A 17,466-nucleotide genomic window follows, 5' to 3' on the forward strand; every position below is an offset into this window, starting at 1 on the left:
GCACAGCGTCACGCCTGGACGAGAGGTGGACAACGTCAGAGTACTCTACTACATATCATATTCTATTTACATGTGTTTAGACTTTTTGCACTACTTTTTATTTGTATTTTATTATATATGTTGGATTGTTGGAGAACAATGACACGCTTAAGATTTTCATTTCTACACTTTGTGCATATGACAATAAAACCTTTGAACCTTGAATCTAAAATACTGTTCATACAATATAATGTTTTCTTGTAAATTAAACCAACCAACAAGAACAGCCTTCTGAGAAATTGAGAAGAATAATGGGTGTTTTTTACTTTCACTCTTTTAGATTTTTGAGAAGTACATTTTGCTGATTATACTTCATTTATTTTGTATTCATATTTTCAATGAAGGACTTTAACAAAATAAGATGCATTACAAATACATTAAAATAATATGTTTTGTTGGAGGTGAAAAATTCAACTAATTTTGTGTTTCATTTCATTTATTTATTTACAATAATTTGAGTTTTAAGAAATAAATATTTTCTGCATCGGCTACTTTAATAAGTACTCAAATAATATAACTTCGTTTTGCTGGTTATACCTACTTTTACTGAAGTTAATTTCTATTATATTTTCATCATTTTGATGCTCTGCTAATACTGTTCTTTTGGTTGCAGAGATGGTTCAAAAAGTTACCCCCAGTCTTGACATTCGAGCTGTCGAGATTTGAGTTCAACACTCAGCTCGGTCGCCCCGAAAAGATTCACAAGAAACTGGAGTTCCCTCAAATCATTTATATGGACAGGTGAGCTTCTTCTAAGGCCATAGAGTTACTTTTACTTAAGTGAAGGATCTGAGTACTTCTTCCAACACTGAAGCTATCAAATGATACAAATGAAGAAGGGAAGATGAATGCCTTACATATTGATTTTCGATTTGCAGATATCTTCACAAAAACATAAACCAGACCCACGAGAGGAGAGGAGACGTGAAAAAACTGAAGGATCAACTTGCAGCCCTGCAACAGAAACTTGAGTGGTAAGAGACTTCAGATATGACTCTATAATCTGCAGGAAAGAGTCCTAAAACACTGAAATTAGTCAGCATTTTAGCACTTACTGTTCCTCGTCTAGAAGTCAATGGTTTTGTGAACGTGTTTTTGGTCAGAAGCCTAAAATAAGGTCTGTGCTGAAGATATTTTTTTGGTTTACAACATAAAATACGTCAGTACGTCAGTATAATGCGGTTGCCAACAAGTGTCTAAATGAGACGACTAAACATCATCATGCCCGACATTAGCCGCCTTTAGCTTAGCGGTGGTGACGTGAAGTCATGTGACCGTGCTGTAGTTCCTTTATAGCTCAACATTAGCCGCCTTTAGCTTAGCGGTGGTGACGTGAAGTCATGTGACCGTGCTGTAGTTCCTTTATAGCTCAACATTAGCCTCCTTTAGCTTAGCGGTGGTGACGTGAAGTCATGTGACCGTGCTGTAGTTCCTTTATAGCTCAACATTAGCCGCCTTTAGCTTAGCGGTGGTGACGTGAAGTCATGTGACCGTGCTGTAGTTCCTTTATAGCCCAACATTAGCCTCCTTTAGCTTAGCGGTGGTGACGTGAAGTCATGTGACCGTGCTGTAGTTCCTTTATAGCTCAACATTAGCCGCCTTTAGCTTAGCGGTGGTGACGTGAAGTCATGTGACCGTGCTGTAGTTCCTTTATAGCCCAACATTAGCCTCCTTTAGCTTAGCGGTGGTGACGTGAAGTCATGTGACCGTGCTGTAGTTCCTTTATAGCCCAACATTAGCCACCTTTAGCTTAGCGGTGGTGACGTGAAGTCATGTGACCGTGCTGTAGTTCCTTTATAGCCCAACATTAGCCACCTTTAGCTTAGCGGTGGTGACGTGAAGTCATGTGACCGTGCTGTAGTTCCTTTATAGCCCAACATTAGCTTTTTACTTCAAAAATCATAAAGTGGTGTTAATATCCAAAAACCAATGCAAAATCAAATTGGCTTTTTGTGAAGGGAACCAGGGAGATGCTGCCTTCAGGGTCCACTACAAAATACGTCATCACTGCACTGCTCTTTATACCACTTTGTGGGTCACAAATCTTTAACCTTCTTTATCGGCAGCTATAAGAACTACGGCTCCGGACCCTCGAAGTATCCTCTGGCCGACATGTTGCAGTTTGTTCTGGAGTTCGCCACCACCAAACCCTCCAGTGTTTCCCCCGCTGAAGACCTGAGAGCTGCTTCTCCTGCGAGCCCCCTCCCCAATGAAACCCTCCCCAAAGACAACAGGTGGAGTACACACAGGCAGGGGGGGTGTAACTGTGTATATTTAGTAACTGACTTGTACGCTACTTGAGTATTTCCATTTCCTGCTCTGTTTCAATATTTTTATTTTTTATTTTCAGGTGAGACAGTACAAACAACACATAATAAAACCCACAAAACAATAACAAACAACGATAAAAACAGACAAACACAGACAAACATTAATTAAATGTAATTAGTTAATAAAATGTAATGTTTTTTTTGTTCCTAACGGCTTTTGTACTTTTACCTGAGTTAAGGTTGAACCCACTTCCAACCTTCTCTTTGCTTCCCTCAGTGAACCCACAGACGCAGATTCATCAGAGGATCCTGTTGCCGGTGTTTCCAGTTGCCAGCGGACCCCGATCTATAAACCCTTCACCCAGTGCAGACTCCCCATAGACTGCCCCCCCCACCCGGCCCCCCACAGCGTCTCTGAGGAGGAGCTGCACTTTGTGAAGAGCTGCCTGCAGCGCTGGAGGACAGAAGTAGAGAACGACATCAACGGTATGTCTTTAGATATTCAAGTTCAATTCTCAAATCAAAGGTTTTATTGTCATATGCACAAAGCTACAGTGTAGATATGACAATGAAAATGTTCTGACCTGAGCTCCTCCAACAAAATAAAATACAAAATAAAAAGTAGTGCAAAAAGTCTACATGTAAATAGAATAGGATATGTACAAGAACATATATCAGCGTTATGGACTCTGCTTCTGGATCTGTTGCTGCTCAATGGTCCACTTTCCTCAGAAGTTAGTTAGTAGAGATGCATAAGGATATTATCTCATTGGTATTCATTTAAAGACTTTAAAATATCTGCATCAGCCAAACATGATGCATGTACTGCGATATGATGATATGCGATAGAGCTTAAGGGAGGACCGAAGTAGAGAATCAATGGTATGCACAAAAAAGTCTTGATAAGATAGTACTTTATTGATCCCAACTTGGGAAATGTTTGTGTTGCAGCAGCATAAAATACATGGCATTGTACAGTACAAATTAAAAGACTAGAAATAAACAAGAAAGGAGAACATATACATGTTGAATTTACAAATTAACAATAACAAAATATACAGTGTAAAGCAAGTTATAAGTTAGATATTATCTGCTTTTGGATCTGTTGCTGCTCAATGGTCCACTTCAAAGTCAAAGTCAACTTTATTGTCAATTTTTCAGTTTGTGTGAACAGACAGAGAGATCGAAATACCGTTTCCCACAATCCTGAATACAAAAAATACAAATATATATATACAAATATGTATATCCTATATATACACAATCAACAGACACATGTATATATATATATATATGCACACATTAAGACATAAATAAAATCACAAGAATCAATATATACAAAAGAACAGTCACTTCAATATCTTTGAGAATTGTACATTAGTGCAAGATTGTCCATAGCAGCGTACAAAGTGTCTGGGGCTGGATGTGAGTGTCTGAGTGTGTGTGGTGTGTTAAAGTCCAGTGGGGGTAACTTTCCTCAGAAGTTAGCTGTAGGGATGCATAATGATATTATCTAATTGGTATCAATTTCAAATATCTGCATCGGCCACAAATGATGCATGTACTGCGATATGAAGATATGCGATGGGGCTTGCATAAGGAAATATTCCACATATCGTGCAGAGAGTGGTCACTTTTGACACTAAAATCACAGTGAAACCTGACGTGCTTCTCCTACCAGATCCTACCTCAATATCAGGCGTTTCAAATTAGAATGACTGCTGGATGTGTGGAAAAAACGTCAACGCACTTTAGGGAAAAACACTTCATTGGTGCGGAGCTGATTAGATAGATGGAAATAAATGTTAATTGTGGAGTAATATTAGTTTTAATTGAAACACCGACATCTCTCCCAAACGTCCCCATTACGAGGCAAATAGTAGGTTAAAGAACAAAAAGTGCTGAATTCATTTTTATGTTTTCATCCGTGACTCCCCCAATCTCACCATGTTCAAATCGCAAATCAAAACTCACCTCTTCAGAACCGATTTTAAAGGTGGGGTAGGTAATTCACTTCAGAAACACTTGTTGTTATATTCCATGGAATGCTCTTAACATCCCGATAGCAATGAATACATTAAATGCTTTGACAATAAATACATAACAAAATGTCATCTGTGGAAGCTGTAAAAAGCACGACCAATCATCTGAGCCGGCTAAAGTAACTGGATGGCCTACCTGCCTGTCAGCCTTCCATCTGTGCACTAACTTATCTCGTGCCCTCATTGGTCATGTGCGCGTTCGTGTGCGTTGGGGGAGGGGCTCTGTGAGGAAGTCTGAAGGAAGGGGCAGATATTTTCCGGTTGTGTATTTTCAAATTCTAGCGCACTCGAGCTGGCTTCTTCATTCTTACCTACCCTACCTTTAAGTGTCTTTGAGTTTCAAGCAAAGCGCTCGATAAAATAATAAAATGCATTATTATTATTATTATTATTATTATTATTATTATTATTATTATTATTATTATTATTATCATGTCTTCTGTTCGGTTGTTTGTGTTCCAGAGCTAAAGGCCAGCATTGAAAGACTCACTCAGATGCTTGAGGCCATGTACACAGACAACAACCTCTGCCAGGTAAGACTGACATTACATAAGTCACTTTAACACACTGCAGCTTTTACATCTACTGCTGCAATACATGCGTTAGTGAAAGATTGGTGGAAGTGAGATTAGAAATGCAGGACTTTAACTTGTTATGGAGCGTGTTGACACTAAAGTTGTATTACTTCTTCTTTCAGGGGGTCCGCGGGGTCTTAAAAAGTATTAAAAGTTGATAAATCAATTTAGCGAAAATGAAGGCTATTAAAAAGTATTAAAGGGCATTTTCCATGGTTACATTTTGTAGCGTGTTTTCAATAAGTATATAAATTGTCCAAAGAGGTTGTGTTCTACAGTCTGCCTGAATGTAGTCATGGCGTAGGTGTGTAGTGTGATTCTGTAGTTTATTGATGGCATCCCGTTGGGTTTGACGTCGTCTGAACAGGACATCGCTCGCTCACTGCTTGATAGCGCGCGAAGGTCCGTTTACGCCGGTTACTAAGCAACATCATTATGGGGAAATGCAAGTTAGCATCCAAATGGTTGGAAGATAAGGAGGAAGGACAATCAATACTGTATATAGTCAATGTGAGGTAAAGTGTGTCGCCAAGGTAACCGGTTACAACTCCAAGTGGCGATGAGGTCTTAAAATGTATGGAAAGGGTTTTAGAAAAGGTCTGAAAAGGAATTACATTTGACTTCAGGGTTCCTGCGTATAGCCTGTCTTTAGTAAAGGATCTCATCACTCCTCGGATCCCCGCTTCAGTGTTTTATATGATATTAAAGTTTTTAGTAATTCTTCTTTAGTAAAGGAACGCAAAACAATACAATACTTCCTCCACCTTAACGCTTCAGTGTTTTCTATTCACTGCCGTCTCTCTCTCTCCTGATATTTAGGTGCCCTACAGACTTCACGCGGTGCTCGTCCACGAAGGCCAGGCGTCAGCAGGTCATTACTGGGCGTACATCTACGACCACGCCAACAAGCGCTGGATGAAATACAACGACGTGAGCATCACTGAGTCGTCGTGGGAGGAGCTGGAGAGAGACTCCTTCGGGGGGATGACCAACGCCAGCGCCTACTGCCTGATGTACATCGACGACAGGCTACCAACCCTCACTACAGGTACACTGTGCCGTGTGTTTCAGTTCATTTGCTTCACATTTAGCTCACGCTCTTATCCACAACGAGAGCAGCAAGAATCCTGCACGTACACAAGCTCTCCACTAGTCCATATCGATAATACTTCGATTCAGTCTGCATCTGTTTAGCGTAGCAAACTGAAAGCATTATTTCAGGAATAAAGTTATTTTAATGGCCACAATAGATCAGTTACTGTGTCTATGTTGTAGATGTATTCTCTTTTTAATTTACACACAACACCTACTGCACGTCTTTCCGTCCTTAGAGAGGGATCGTCCTCTGTTGCTCTCCCCGTGGTTTCTAACATTTTATAAAAGTGGGGCTTCTTCTGGAATTTTGTATTGTTTTCTGTAATAGTCGAAGCACAGTATTCATGCTCTGTATTAACTGTAAAGCCGACAAAGAGAGAGAGATAGATATCAAATGTGTGATATTGGGCTTTATAAATAAACTTTGATTGAAGAAGAAGAAGATTAACCTTTTTAAATGTCAGTTAAATTCAGTTTTTCAATCTGGCTTGTATATTCTTTTGAATACACACGGTATACAAGTAGGTGCACACATGCACATGCAATACACACAGTTATACACACTATACAGAATACACATGAGGTCCAGAGCGAAGAGGCTGCAGTCTAGCCGGCACCAGCCAGTGGGGGTTCGCTGCCTTGCTCAAGGGCACCTCGGCAGGTGAACTGGCACCTCTCTAGCTACCAGTCCACTCTGTGTTTTATAATTGTTTTGGTCGATCGGGACTCGAACCGGTGACTCTTCGGTCCCAGGGATTGATAGTGTTTTTTTGTGTGAAAGTCTTTTAACTGACACTCTTCCCCTCCAGAAGCCACAGATGATGAGACAGGCCAGGTTCTGCACGGCATTGAATCCCTTCCTCCGGCTCTCCGGCGCTACGTCAGCGAGGATAACCGCTGGTTCCAGCAGGAGCTCAGCGAGTGGGAGGAGCAGTTCTGCCAGACGGCGGCTCCACAGGGAGGATCCACTGACCCCCGTCCAAAGGAGAAACTCCAGACTACAGTGGAGCCGGCACCTCAGTCAGAACCGTCTGACGAAGAGCTGGAAGAGGAGGAGGCTTCTTCAGAACCACAACCGGACCCAGAAGCAGAGAACGATCCTGAGCCCGATCCCAGAGAGAAGCCTGAAGGTCTGTAGACGTTTTCACTGCTGGAGAGTACATTGACTCAAGTACTATACTGTAGACCTCCACCAGCCACCTTTGAAGGAAGGGTTTTTAAAAAAGTGGTCAATGAATACTATAACTGAACTGCTTGGGAAATGTTCCCGTTGAGTTAATTTCGCTCAATTAAGAATTAAAAAACAATAGAATATGTTGTGCCTCTGACACCCCTTACCTAACTTCACGTGGCTAAGAAAAGTCAAAGTCTAGGATGAGCCGCTGTCACTGAAAAAGCACAATAAAAACTGTGATTACAAATGTGTGATATAAAAACAGAGATGAATACCTGTATGCTATTCTCGGAGCAAAGTCAAATGCTAACAATTAGCTTTGCGCTACATTTATGTGGATGAACATCTTACCTGTGAACCATGTGCCTCGTACGGGGCACCAACTTTCTAAATACATGCAAAGCACATTTAAGGAAACAATAGTGAAAAGAAATCTTTAATGTCCACATGGAATAGTTTTTTTTACCTTTGCTTTTTGGTAACGTGTGTCGTACACCCCTCACCTAACCTCAAGGGGCTACGAAAAGCCTAGGATTAGCCTCTTCACCGTCACTGTGATCACAAAATTGAGATCCAAAAACAAAGATGAATACGAATCGTCTATTCTCGGAGCAAAGTCAAATGCTAGCAATTAGCTTTGCGCTACATTTATGTGAATGAACATCTTACCTGAGCACCATGTGCCTCGTACGGGGCACCAACTTTCTAAAGTACGGGGCGCCAACTTTCTAAAGTACGGGACGCCAACTTTCTAAAGTACGGGACGCTAACTTTCTAAAGTACGGGGCGCCAACTTTCTAAAGTACGGGGCGCCAACTTTCTAAAGTACGCGGCGCCAACTTTCTAAAGTACGGGGCGCCAACTTTCTAAAGTACGGGACGCCAACTTTCTAAAGTACGGGACGCCAACTTTCTAAAGTACGGGGCGCCAACTTTCTAAAGTACGGGGCGCCAACTTTCTAAAGTACGGGGCGCCAACTTTCTAAAGTACGGGGCGCCAACTTTCTAAAGTACGGGGCGGCAACTTTCTAAAGTACGCGGGCCAACTTTCTAAAGTACGGGGCGCCAACTTTCTAAAGTACGGGACGCCAACTTTCTAAAGTACGGGGCGCCAACTTTCTAAAGTACGGGGCGCCAACTTTCTAAAGTACGGGGCGCCAACTTTCTAAAGTACGGGACGCCAACTTTCTAAAGTACGGGGCGCCAACTTTCTAAAGTACGGGGCGCCAACTTTCTAAAGTACGGGGCGCCAACTTTCTAAAGTACGGGACGCCAACTTTCTAAAGTACGGGGCGCCAACTTTCTAAAGTACGGGGCGCCAACTTTCTAAAGTACGGGGCGCCAACTTTCTAAAGTACGGGACGCCAACTTTCTAAAGTACAGGGCGCCAACTTTCTAAAGTACGGGGCGCCAACTTTCTAAAGTACGGGACGCCAACTTTCTAAAGTACGGGGCGCCAACTTTCTAAAGTACGGGGCGCCAACTTTCTAAAGTACGGGGCGCCAACTTTCTAAAGTACGGGGCGGCAACTTTCTAAAGTACGCGGGCCAACTTTCTAAAGTACGGGGCGCCAACTTTCTAAAGTACGGGGCGCCAACTTTCTAAAGTACAGGACACCAACTTTCTAAAGTACAGGGCGCCAACTTTCTAAAGTACGGGGCGCCAACTTTCTAAAGTACAGGACACCAACTTTCTAAAGTACAGGGCGCCAACTTTCTAAAGTACGGGGCGCCAACTTTCTAAAGTACAGGACACCAACTTTCTAAAGTACAGGGCGCCAACTTTCTAAAGTACGGGGCGCCAACTTTCTAAAGTATGGGGCGCCAACTTACTTTTCTAAAGTACGGGGCGCCGACTTTCTAAAGTACGGGGCGCCGACTTTCTAAAGTACGGGGCGCCAACTTTCTAAAGTACAGGACGCCAACTTTCTAAAGTACGGGGCGCCAACTTTCTAAAGTAGGGGGCGCCAACTTTCTAAAGTACGGGGCGCCAACTTTCTAAAGTACGGGGCGCCAACTTTCTAAAGTACGGGGCGCCAACTTTCTAAAGTAGGGGGCGCCAACTTTCTAAAGTACGGGGCGCCAACTTTCTAAAGTACGGGGCGCCAACTTTCTAAAGTAGGGGGCGCCAACTTTCTAAAGTACGGGGCGCCAACTTTCTAAAGTACGGGGCGCCAACTTTCTAAAGTACGGGCGCCAACTTTCTAAAGTACGGGGCACCAACTTTCTAAAGTACGGGGCGCCAACTTTCTAAAGTACGGGGCGCAAACTTTCTAAAGTACGGGGCGCCAACTTTCTAAAGGACGGGGTGCCAACTTTCTAAATACACGCAAAGCACATTTCAGGAAAACAATATTGGCGAAATTACAGATTTATTTTGTCCACAAGGAATCGTTTTGCCAACTTTGCTTTTTGGTAATGTGTGTCGTACACCCCTCACCTAACTCCAAGTGGCTAGGTAAAAGCCTAGGATTAGCCTCTTCACTGTCACTTTAAAAAATAAATATATTTTTATAAAAGTTACGTCCCTAACTCACGACCTCTGCCTAATTTTTTCCGCAGAAGAATCAGAGGTATCACCCCCACCTCCACAGATCGACAGCAGCAGTGAAGCCGTCACTGACACCCTGGATCCCAGCCAGAGCCCCAACCAATCAGAGAAGGAGCTTCAGAGTCAGGTGGGACCCCCCCCCTTATATACAGGATATGGGTCAGAAATTCAAGCCCACAAAAATAAAGTGTGTACATGTAGGTCAAGGATCAAATGTCAGCACTAGTGATGGAGACCCAGGCTTAAAGTCAGGAGGTCGTTGAGTAACTGATAGACTGAAGGTGAGGAGGGATTACTGACATCAAACCCGTTTGTTTTTGTTATTGTGAGCTTGTTCAGAGGTCATGTAATTTATACTTACACAGGTATTTGTTGTGGTTGAAAATAGACTTTAGTGCACTTCAATAAAAGACGCCTCAAGCTACGAGGGATGGATAAAACAAACTACATTTACTCAAGCAGGGTAATTATGTGCACATTTAAGGTTCTATAGTCCTTTACTTCTGTATTATCTTGTCACGCCACTTTATATTTCTACTACACAACAATTCATGGGAAATATATCACTTTTTACTTTACACTTACAGCTTTAGTTACTTTACAAAACAATTAAAATAATATATAATGTCTTGTTATAAATTAAACCAGCCAACAGTTTATACAAAAAAAGAGATTGAGAGAAATGTAATATATCTTATATCTGTATTTCATTTTTTCGAATTATTCAGATTTCAGGTTTTTATTACATTTTGCTAATTATACACATTGTAACTACCATTTTCAGTGCAGAACTTTTACTTATAAAAGACTATATTTGCAGCCTGTTATTAATACATTTACTTAATAAAGATATCTGCTTACTTCTCTCTTCTTTGCAAACAATCTGCACTTTCCTCAATAAAAAAATGATTATAATAAATGATTTATCGTCAGCTGTAGCGTTAAATGTAATTAAACACACTGGAGTATTCACTTTAAATTAACACTTGGTTCCTGACCATATATCCGGAGATGCACTGACACGTTGATTTGTGACATGTAAGTGAATATTAGTCCCTAAATGTGTTTCCAAATGGGACCCACCTGTCATTATATAATAAGACCGACCCTTCACTGGATACAAGACGCTATTTTTAAATTCACATCCTCCCCGAGCCAATTTATTAGCCTTTGGAGAGTTTTAAAATAGAATCACATGCTGTATGCTGCATGTTTACTGTATTTTAAGTGCTTTCTCCTGATGTATTCAGGTGTATATCAGTATGTAGTGTCTCTACATGTCTCCATGCTTCAATGTTCAAAAAGCTCTTTATTTCTCTCATACTGCCTGTGCTGCAGCACCTCTTTTCACCCCGTGTCTGAAACCAGAGCCCAGTCTGCTCTGATTGGTTAGCTGGCCTGCTCTGTTGTGATTGGTCAACCGCTTAGAGATGTCCCGCCTCTTAGCCTATCACGTACAATGTGTTGGAGCGCGAGTGATCAATAGGGATGTCACTATGTTCCAAAAGTATCAATTGAGGCGTTTTAGGCAGGGGGAGGGGGGATCTTGTGGGAGAGAAACAGAGATTTTAGCCTTTGCAGACCATTGACATGCACAAAAACCAATATAACACACTACAGGAAAGGGAACACCCCAACAATCCTAATATAACCTCTTGAAATGTTTCTCTCCATCAGACTCATGACTCAGCGCTCATTAACCCGACGCCCTCTGACCTCCATGTGGAGAGGGACGACACTCAGACAGCAGCCCGAGTTCCTCACACTTCAGGCGGGTCAGAGACCTCCAGAGAGACCCCTGAAGACGAGGAGGAGGAGGAGCAGCAGCAGGAGGTCCCGGTCAGAGAGAACGTAGTCTCCGAGGTGGAGATCCCCAACGTGGGCCGGATCATGGTGAGAGCCGACGCTGACGGATACAACGAGGAGGTGAGGACATGTAGCCATTTGTTTATTCCACTCAGTTATTTGAAAACAAAACATGTACCCTTATACTGGTTGTTTTTTGTTTGGTTTTATAGCGCATGTTGGAAAGGAGCAGGGAGAAGAACATGCCCCTTAATGAGTAGCTAATACTACATAGAAAACACTTCAAGTTAGTCCCCCAAATATAAATAAATCTGGGTTAAAATTGAGGATTGAAACAATAAAAGAACATACTTTACATGCTTTACGATATATATTTAAAGGGGACCTATCATGCAAAATGCACTTTTTGATGTCTTTTATACATCAACGTGTGTCCCCGGTGTGTCAGGGAACTCACGCAGCGTCAGAAAATAAACCCTCTCTCTTTTCCTCCGTACCCAAATCTCTAAAAACGGGGAACAACGGAGCTGATCCAGATTTGCGTCCGATATGACGTAACATCTGAAATGTGGACCCACGGGCCAATCAGAAACGTTGCTATCAGAAACAATGCCCGACTGTTTTGGACGTAATATGGTCGGTGTTTACATTAGCATCGCTAACACTCAGAGCTAACCTGTGCTGGAGAGCATGTGTGTGAAGAAGCAGGAAGTAGAAAGGAACTCACCTTGTGGTGTAACCGGCAAGAGAGAAAGCCTTTGAGCTCCAGACTGTTTCAGATCCTTGATAATCCATGATATGGCGTTTCATCCCGGCAGCATTTAGTTTAGACGGTAGCTGCCGGGTCCCGCGTGAGCTCAGACCCCTCCTCTTTTATTTTTAAATCAGCACTTTAGAAACAGGAAGTGAAATAGAGGGATATGAGGCATGGCTAGAATGGGTGATCTGTTTGGTATTTGGAGAAAAACACTCAGACATGTTTTTTATATATCTGAGACCTATGCTATTGCCTAAAAATAGCATTTAATCAATTACTGTAATCAAGGTACATTTTGAGATACTTTACTTGAGTATTTTCCTTTTATGCTACTCTACTTCTACTTGACTACATTCGAGAGATAAATATTGATTTACACATTACATTTATTTAACAAAAGGTTCATATTATCAATATCTTAATGAATAACTGTTATGTATTATAATAAAAATCTGCATTAGTACATTAAATGAATTAGTTGATTTATGTGTTTTATTAATATCAGGAACTAACTTACGATGTTAAATACATGTAAACAAGAACAAAGTATTTGCCTCTGAAACACTTTACTTGAGTGCCTCATAGTATATTTATTTGTATGAACTTTTTACACATCGCCTATCAGAGTTTGATTTTAAATATATCTTTTTAAAACCAGTATGTAGTAATGGATGTTTTCCCGTACATCATTATCAGCTGGTGTTTTATGTACTCTTTGACTTCCAGATGATGCTGACTCCGGCGATGCAGGGCGTGATTTTAGCGATCGCCAAGGCCCGGCAGATCTTCGATATGGAAGGCCCTGAGGCCGGACTCATCAAGGTGCGCTCTGATATTATTATTATATCTGATTCTGAAGGACGCACGTAATATATAGACTCTAAATCTTTTAAGGATTTCATTTTCTGAAAAGGATTTCTGCCAGCAAACATAAAGGATTGATATTTAACCTTAAATTCAGTAGTTACATTTTCTCTCATTCTCAATCTATTTTACATATTTATTAAAATAAAAGGCAATTAAGGTCAAAGTTGTATGTACAGTACTTCCATGTACTATTTTCACTTTAAGCTATTATATACTTTTTTCCCACTACAATTACAACAGCTTTTATTACTAGGTACTTTAAGATTTAGTTTGTTATTCTAAAATATAAATTAGCCAATAAATGAATTGCCATGTAAACACATTTAAATAATGTTGTAATTTCATGTCTCTTCTACATCAACATGTGTCCCCTCTTCTTCATGTCTCTTCTACATCAACATGTGTCCCCTCTTCTCCATGTCTCTTCTACATCAACATGTGTCCCCTCTTCTTCATGTCTCTTCTACATCAACATGTGTCCCCTCTTCTTCATGTCTCTTCTACATCAACATGTGTCCCCTCTTCTTCATGTCTCTTCTACATCAACATGTGTCCCCTCTTCTCCATGTCTCTTCTACATCAACATGTGTCCCCTCTTCTTCATGTCTCTTCTACATCAACATGTGTCCCCTCTTCTTCATGTCTCTTCTACCTCAACATGTGTCCCCTCTTCTTCATGTCTCTTCTACATCAACATGTGTCCCCTCTTCTTCATGTCTCTTCTACATCAACATGTGTCCCCTCTTCTTCATGTCTCTTCTACATCAACATGTGTCCCCTCTTCTTCACGTCTCTTCTACATCAACATGTGTCCCCTCTTCTTCATGTCTCTTCTACATCAACATGTGTCCCCTCTTCTTCATGTCTCTTCTACGTCAACATGTGTCCCCTCTTCTTCATGTCTCTTCTCCATCAACATGTGTCCCCTCTGTGGAAAGAGACTCTGAAAGTTTCAGGAACAAAGATTCTCTCCCTTTTGGATCCATTTCTATAAAAACCTGTGTGAAAATGAGCTGATCAGATTCCCCCCCCCCCCCCCTCTGCTCCTCAGGCTTTCCACGAGGAGTACTCCCGGCTGTTCGAGCTCTCCCAGGAGGAGACGACCCCCTCGGAGGACGTGCGCCTGCAGCACTCTCTGGTCTACTTCTTCCAGAACAAAGCGCCAAACCGCATCATCGAGAGGACGCTGCTGGAGCAGTTCACCGACCGCAACCTGAGCTTCGACGAGAGGTACGGCCACGAATAACATCGGAGGAAAAGATCCCCGTTGAATCTCAGATATCTGTCTTTTAAAAACAAGTTTATTATCGCTGCACGTTTCAACACCAGGCAATTAGACGTGCTATACAACAAACATTATAAGCATTTAGACAACTGCAAGTATTTGATGTATTTCCTGACATTCTATACTTATATTACTATTCGAAGGGCTTTTATAATACTTTTTTTACTTTTTACAGCTTTAGTTACTGTAACAGTACAAATGTTTTGCATAAAAAGGGTTTAATGAATACAAATAATTAAACGAGCCAACAGCTTAATCGGTTAATCAACTATTCAGTAGTCATTTTTGCTAATATTCATTTTTTTCTTCCGCGAACCAAGTGACGTAACGACGACCCCTCCGTGGATTGCTCAATTTAGACCAATCCACGGACTTAACGTAACGGCTCCGGGAACGTAACTTAACGGCTCCATGTATTGGTCCATTTTGACCAATCCACGGAGGGGTCGTCATTACGTCACTTGGTTTTTGGAGGAAAAAAATTGAAAAAGAAAAAGTCCAACGAGGCGTTCTGGGGCCACACAGACAGGTCTTTCTGTGTTAGAGTTTTACTCGCTACAGAGTGTACTTTGAGGGTTTTTGACTCTGCAGACCGTTTACATGCAGAAACACCTTCATAACACAAGAGGACGGGTGATAACCGGAAAAGATGACATGGGCCCTTTAAGTAAAGGATCTGATTACTCTGTCCACCTCTGTCATGGGTGACAATACTCATGTTACTTTTTTCATTTCAGGACTGTAATGTAATGGTGTATTTTAGGATCATGGTATTACTTCATCTGAATACTTCCTAGAGCATGGCTTGTCCGCCCTCTAGTGTGCAGAGCAGAGACCTGCAGCTCACTGTTCCTGCATCAGTCCTTAATAAATTAAGAAACATTCAAATCTTCTCCAGTGTGTCTGCAGAGCCATCAGCATCATGAGGGAAGCTCGAACCAAGCTGCGCCTCATCAAGCCCGAGGACATGGACATGGACGAGTACCTGGTGGGCTTTTAACACGATATTCAGGGTTACATGCTGTTCATTTTTGTTATATTTTCACTGGGCGGAGCGGCTCAATTTCCAATTCAGTTTGAGTCGCCGAGAGGCTAAGCTGCGACGCATTTTCAAACAGAAAGTCCATACTGAAGTAAGATAGTTTGACGATATTTCATAAACAAATCAAAACACAATAACGAGACGGAACAAAAACGATCAACAGAAAAAATGACAGCACAAGCTCACCCTCTGTCATCCGCACTCGCATGAAACAGAGGCCTGTACTAAGGCCTGTACTACGAAGCCGGATTTTCGCTTAGCGAGCTGACTTCACGGGGAAACTCTGGGTTTCCAGTCCTACGACGCTTCACTTCTTAGCGGGCTAGATCTCCACGGTAACTTAGGCTGAACGGCTAGCCTGGTCCGGATATTATAGTTCACTTTTCATTCAGGAACTATGACGCTGCGCTGTCGGTACGCTTCTCCATGTTTGTGATTGGTCAAATGTTGCTAACACCGCCCCTTTCATGTGAACGCGCACATAACTAGATAGGGCAAAGCTGGCTTGAGTTAACGAGTTGATAACCAGCGTCGTAGGACCGCTTAGCGAGAGCGCGTTTGTTTTGGATTAGGTAAGCCGGGTAACTCAAACATATCCAGGTTATGTTGAACCGGCTTCGTCGTACAGGCCTCTGGTTACCTAAATACACAAAACACACCCATGTGACAATTACTGGCTCAACAAACAAATAAAAGTGACGTAAACAAATAATACAAATAATGAACTCAGGCTCAGTAGCATTTGGCACCGACACTGGGTATTCATCTTTCTCTGCTGCCTTGTTTGACGGTTTTTCGTGTATATACAGCATCCTCATCGTTGGCATGGAGACATCAATATTACAAGTAAGTTAGAGACGGATAATAGTTCAAAATGATGTCAGATCCATGTGCTATATGACAATGATCTGAAAAGAGACACACTAGAGGTATCTATTTAGTACTAATACAAATTAAACATTACAGAATACCAGACTGATTAAAAGGATAAGTCTGGTGGTATTGGATTTCTTTCTCATTGTCAACAAATCCCCAGCCCTTACTGTACGTGGACGATTCTGCTGTTGACTGTTGTTTGTCCCGTGTTTCTTTACAGCAGTGCACGATGACTACCGGCTCTTCAGGACGGTGTTCGTCTACCTGCTGACCGGACTGGAGCACTACCAACACGGGAAGTGCGTTTACAACAACCGGCATGTGTCAGATTAACAAAAAAAACAAAATACCACAGATTTATTTGAAATTGAACTAAAGGAAAAGTTGCAATCATCATTATGCACATACAAAATAATGAAGAATACATATGAGCGTGGATAAGGTTCGTACTCTTCTAGTGAGAACGTTTTAACTATTCAAACTGTTTCACTAAAATCAAGAAATACTTTGTAAAAACTTTGACTATATTGCGACATACTTAAAGGTGGGGTAGGTAATTTTGGAGAAACCAGCTCAAGGGCGCTAGAATTTGAAAATACACAACCGGAAAAAATCTGCACTTCCTCACAGAGCCCCTCCTCCAACACACACGAACACGCACATGACCAACGAGGGCACGAGATAGATTGTGCCCCGATGGAAGGCTGACAGGCAGGTAGGCCAACCAGTTACTTTAGCCGGCTCAGATGATTGGTCGTGCTTTTTACAGCGCCACGGCTTCCACAGATGATATTTTGTTATGTATTTATTGTCAAAGCATTTAATGTATTCATTGCTATCGGGACGTTAAGAGCTTTCCATGGAATATAACAAGTGTTTCTGAAGGGAATTAGATAACCCACCTTTTAAGCAGGAATACAATTCTGAGCTTGAGATGATAACCTGAAGTGTTTCTCCTTTATAATAATCTCAATGATTTGTTTACATCCCAAAAAAGGTGTTTCGTACCAATAGTAGGACTTATTTTGTAAAGAATGACATTTTTCGGCATCCACACAACAAAACACATCCATGCACAAGATTCTTAAA

At 41.6% G+C, this 17,466-nt stretch overlaps 1 protein-coding gene across 4 annotated transcripts in view; it reads left to right on the forward strand.

The window, feature by feature from the left end:
- The window catches only part of usp28 (ubiquitin specific peptidase 28), a 32,234-nt gene extending 16,757 nt beyond the window's left edge, over nt 1-15,477 (forward strand). For 2 of the 4 annotated variants that reach the window (XM_034098415.2, XM_034098416.2), the window contains exons 10-22: nt 1-40; nt 653-780; nt 918-1,013; nt 2,106-2,273; nt 2,587-2,795; nt 4,814-4,884; nt 5,746-5,974; nt 6,831-7,151; nt 9,756-9,871; nt 11,422-11,670; nt 13,034-13,129; nt 14,226-14,404; nt 15,369-15,477. The exon at nt 1-40 is cut by the window's left edge and continues 124 nt beyond it. In XM_034098415.2, coding sequence (XP_033954306.1) covers nt 1-40; nt 653-780; nt 918-1,013; nt 2,106-2,273; nt 2,587-2,795; nt 4,814-4,884; nt 5,746-5,974; nt 6,831-7,151; nt 9,756-9,871; nt 11,422-11,670; nt 13,034-13,129; nt 14,226-14,404; nt 15,369-15,459 — 1,993 coding nt within the window. In that variant the 3' untranslated portion in view covers nt 15,460-15,477. The remainder of the gene's footprint in view (nt 41-652; nt 781-917; nt 1,014-2,105; nt 2,274-2,586; nt 2,796-4,813; nt 4,885-5,745; nt 5,975-6,830; nt 7,152-9,755; nt 9,872-11,421; nt 11,671-13,033; nt 13,130-14,225; nt 14,405-15,368) is intronic. The other 2 variants (XM_034098417.2, XM_034098418.2) reach the window with 2 other exon arrangements.
- The last annotated feature ends 1,989 nt before the right edge of the window (nt 15,478-17,466 follow it).

Source organism: Pseudochaenichthys georgianus, chromosome 14 (assembly GCF_902827115.2).
Source record: "Pseudochaenichthys georgianus chromosome 14, fPseGeo1.2, whole genome shotgun sequence".
Classification (NCBI taxonomy): Eukaryota; Metazoa; Chordata; class Actinopteri; order Perciformes; family Channichthyidae; genus Pseudochaenichthys; species Pseudochaenichthys georgianus.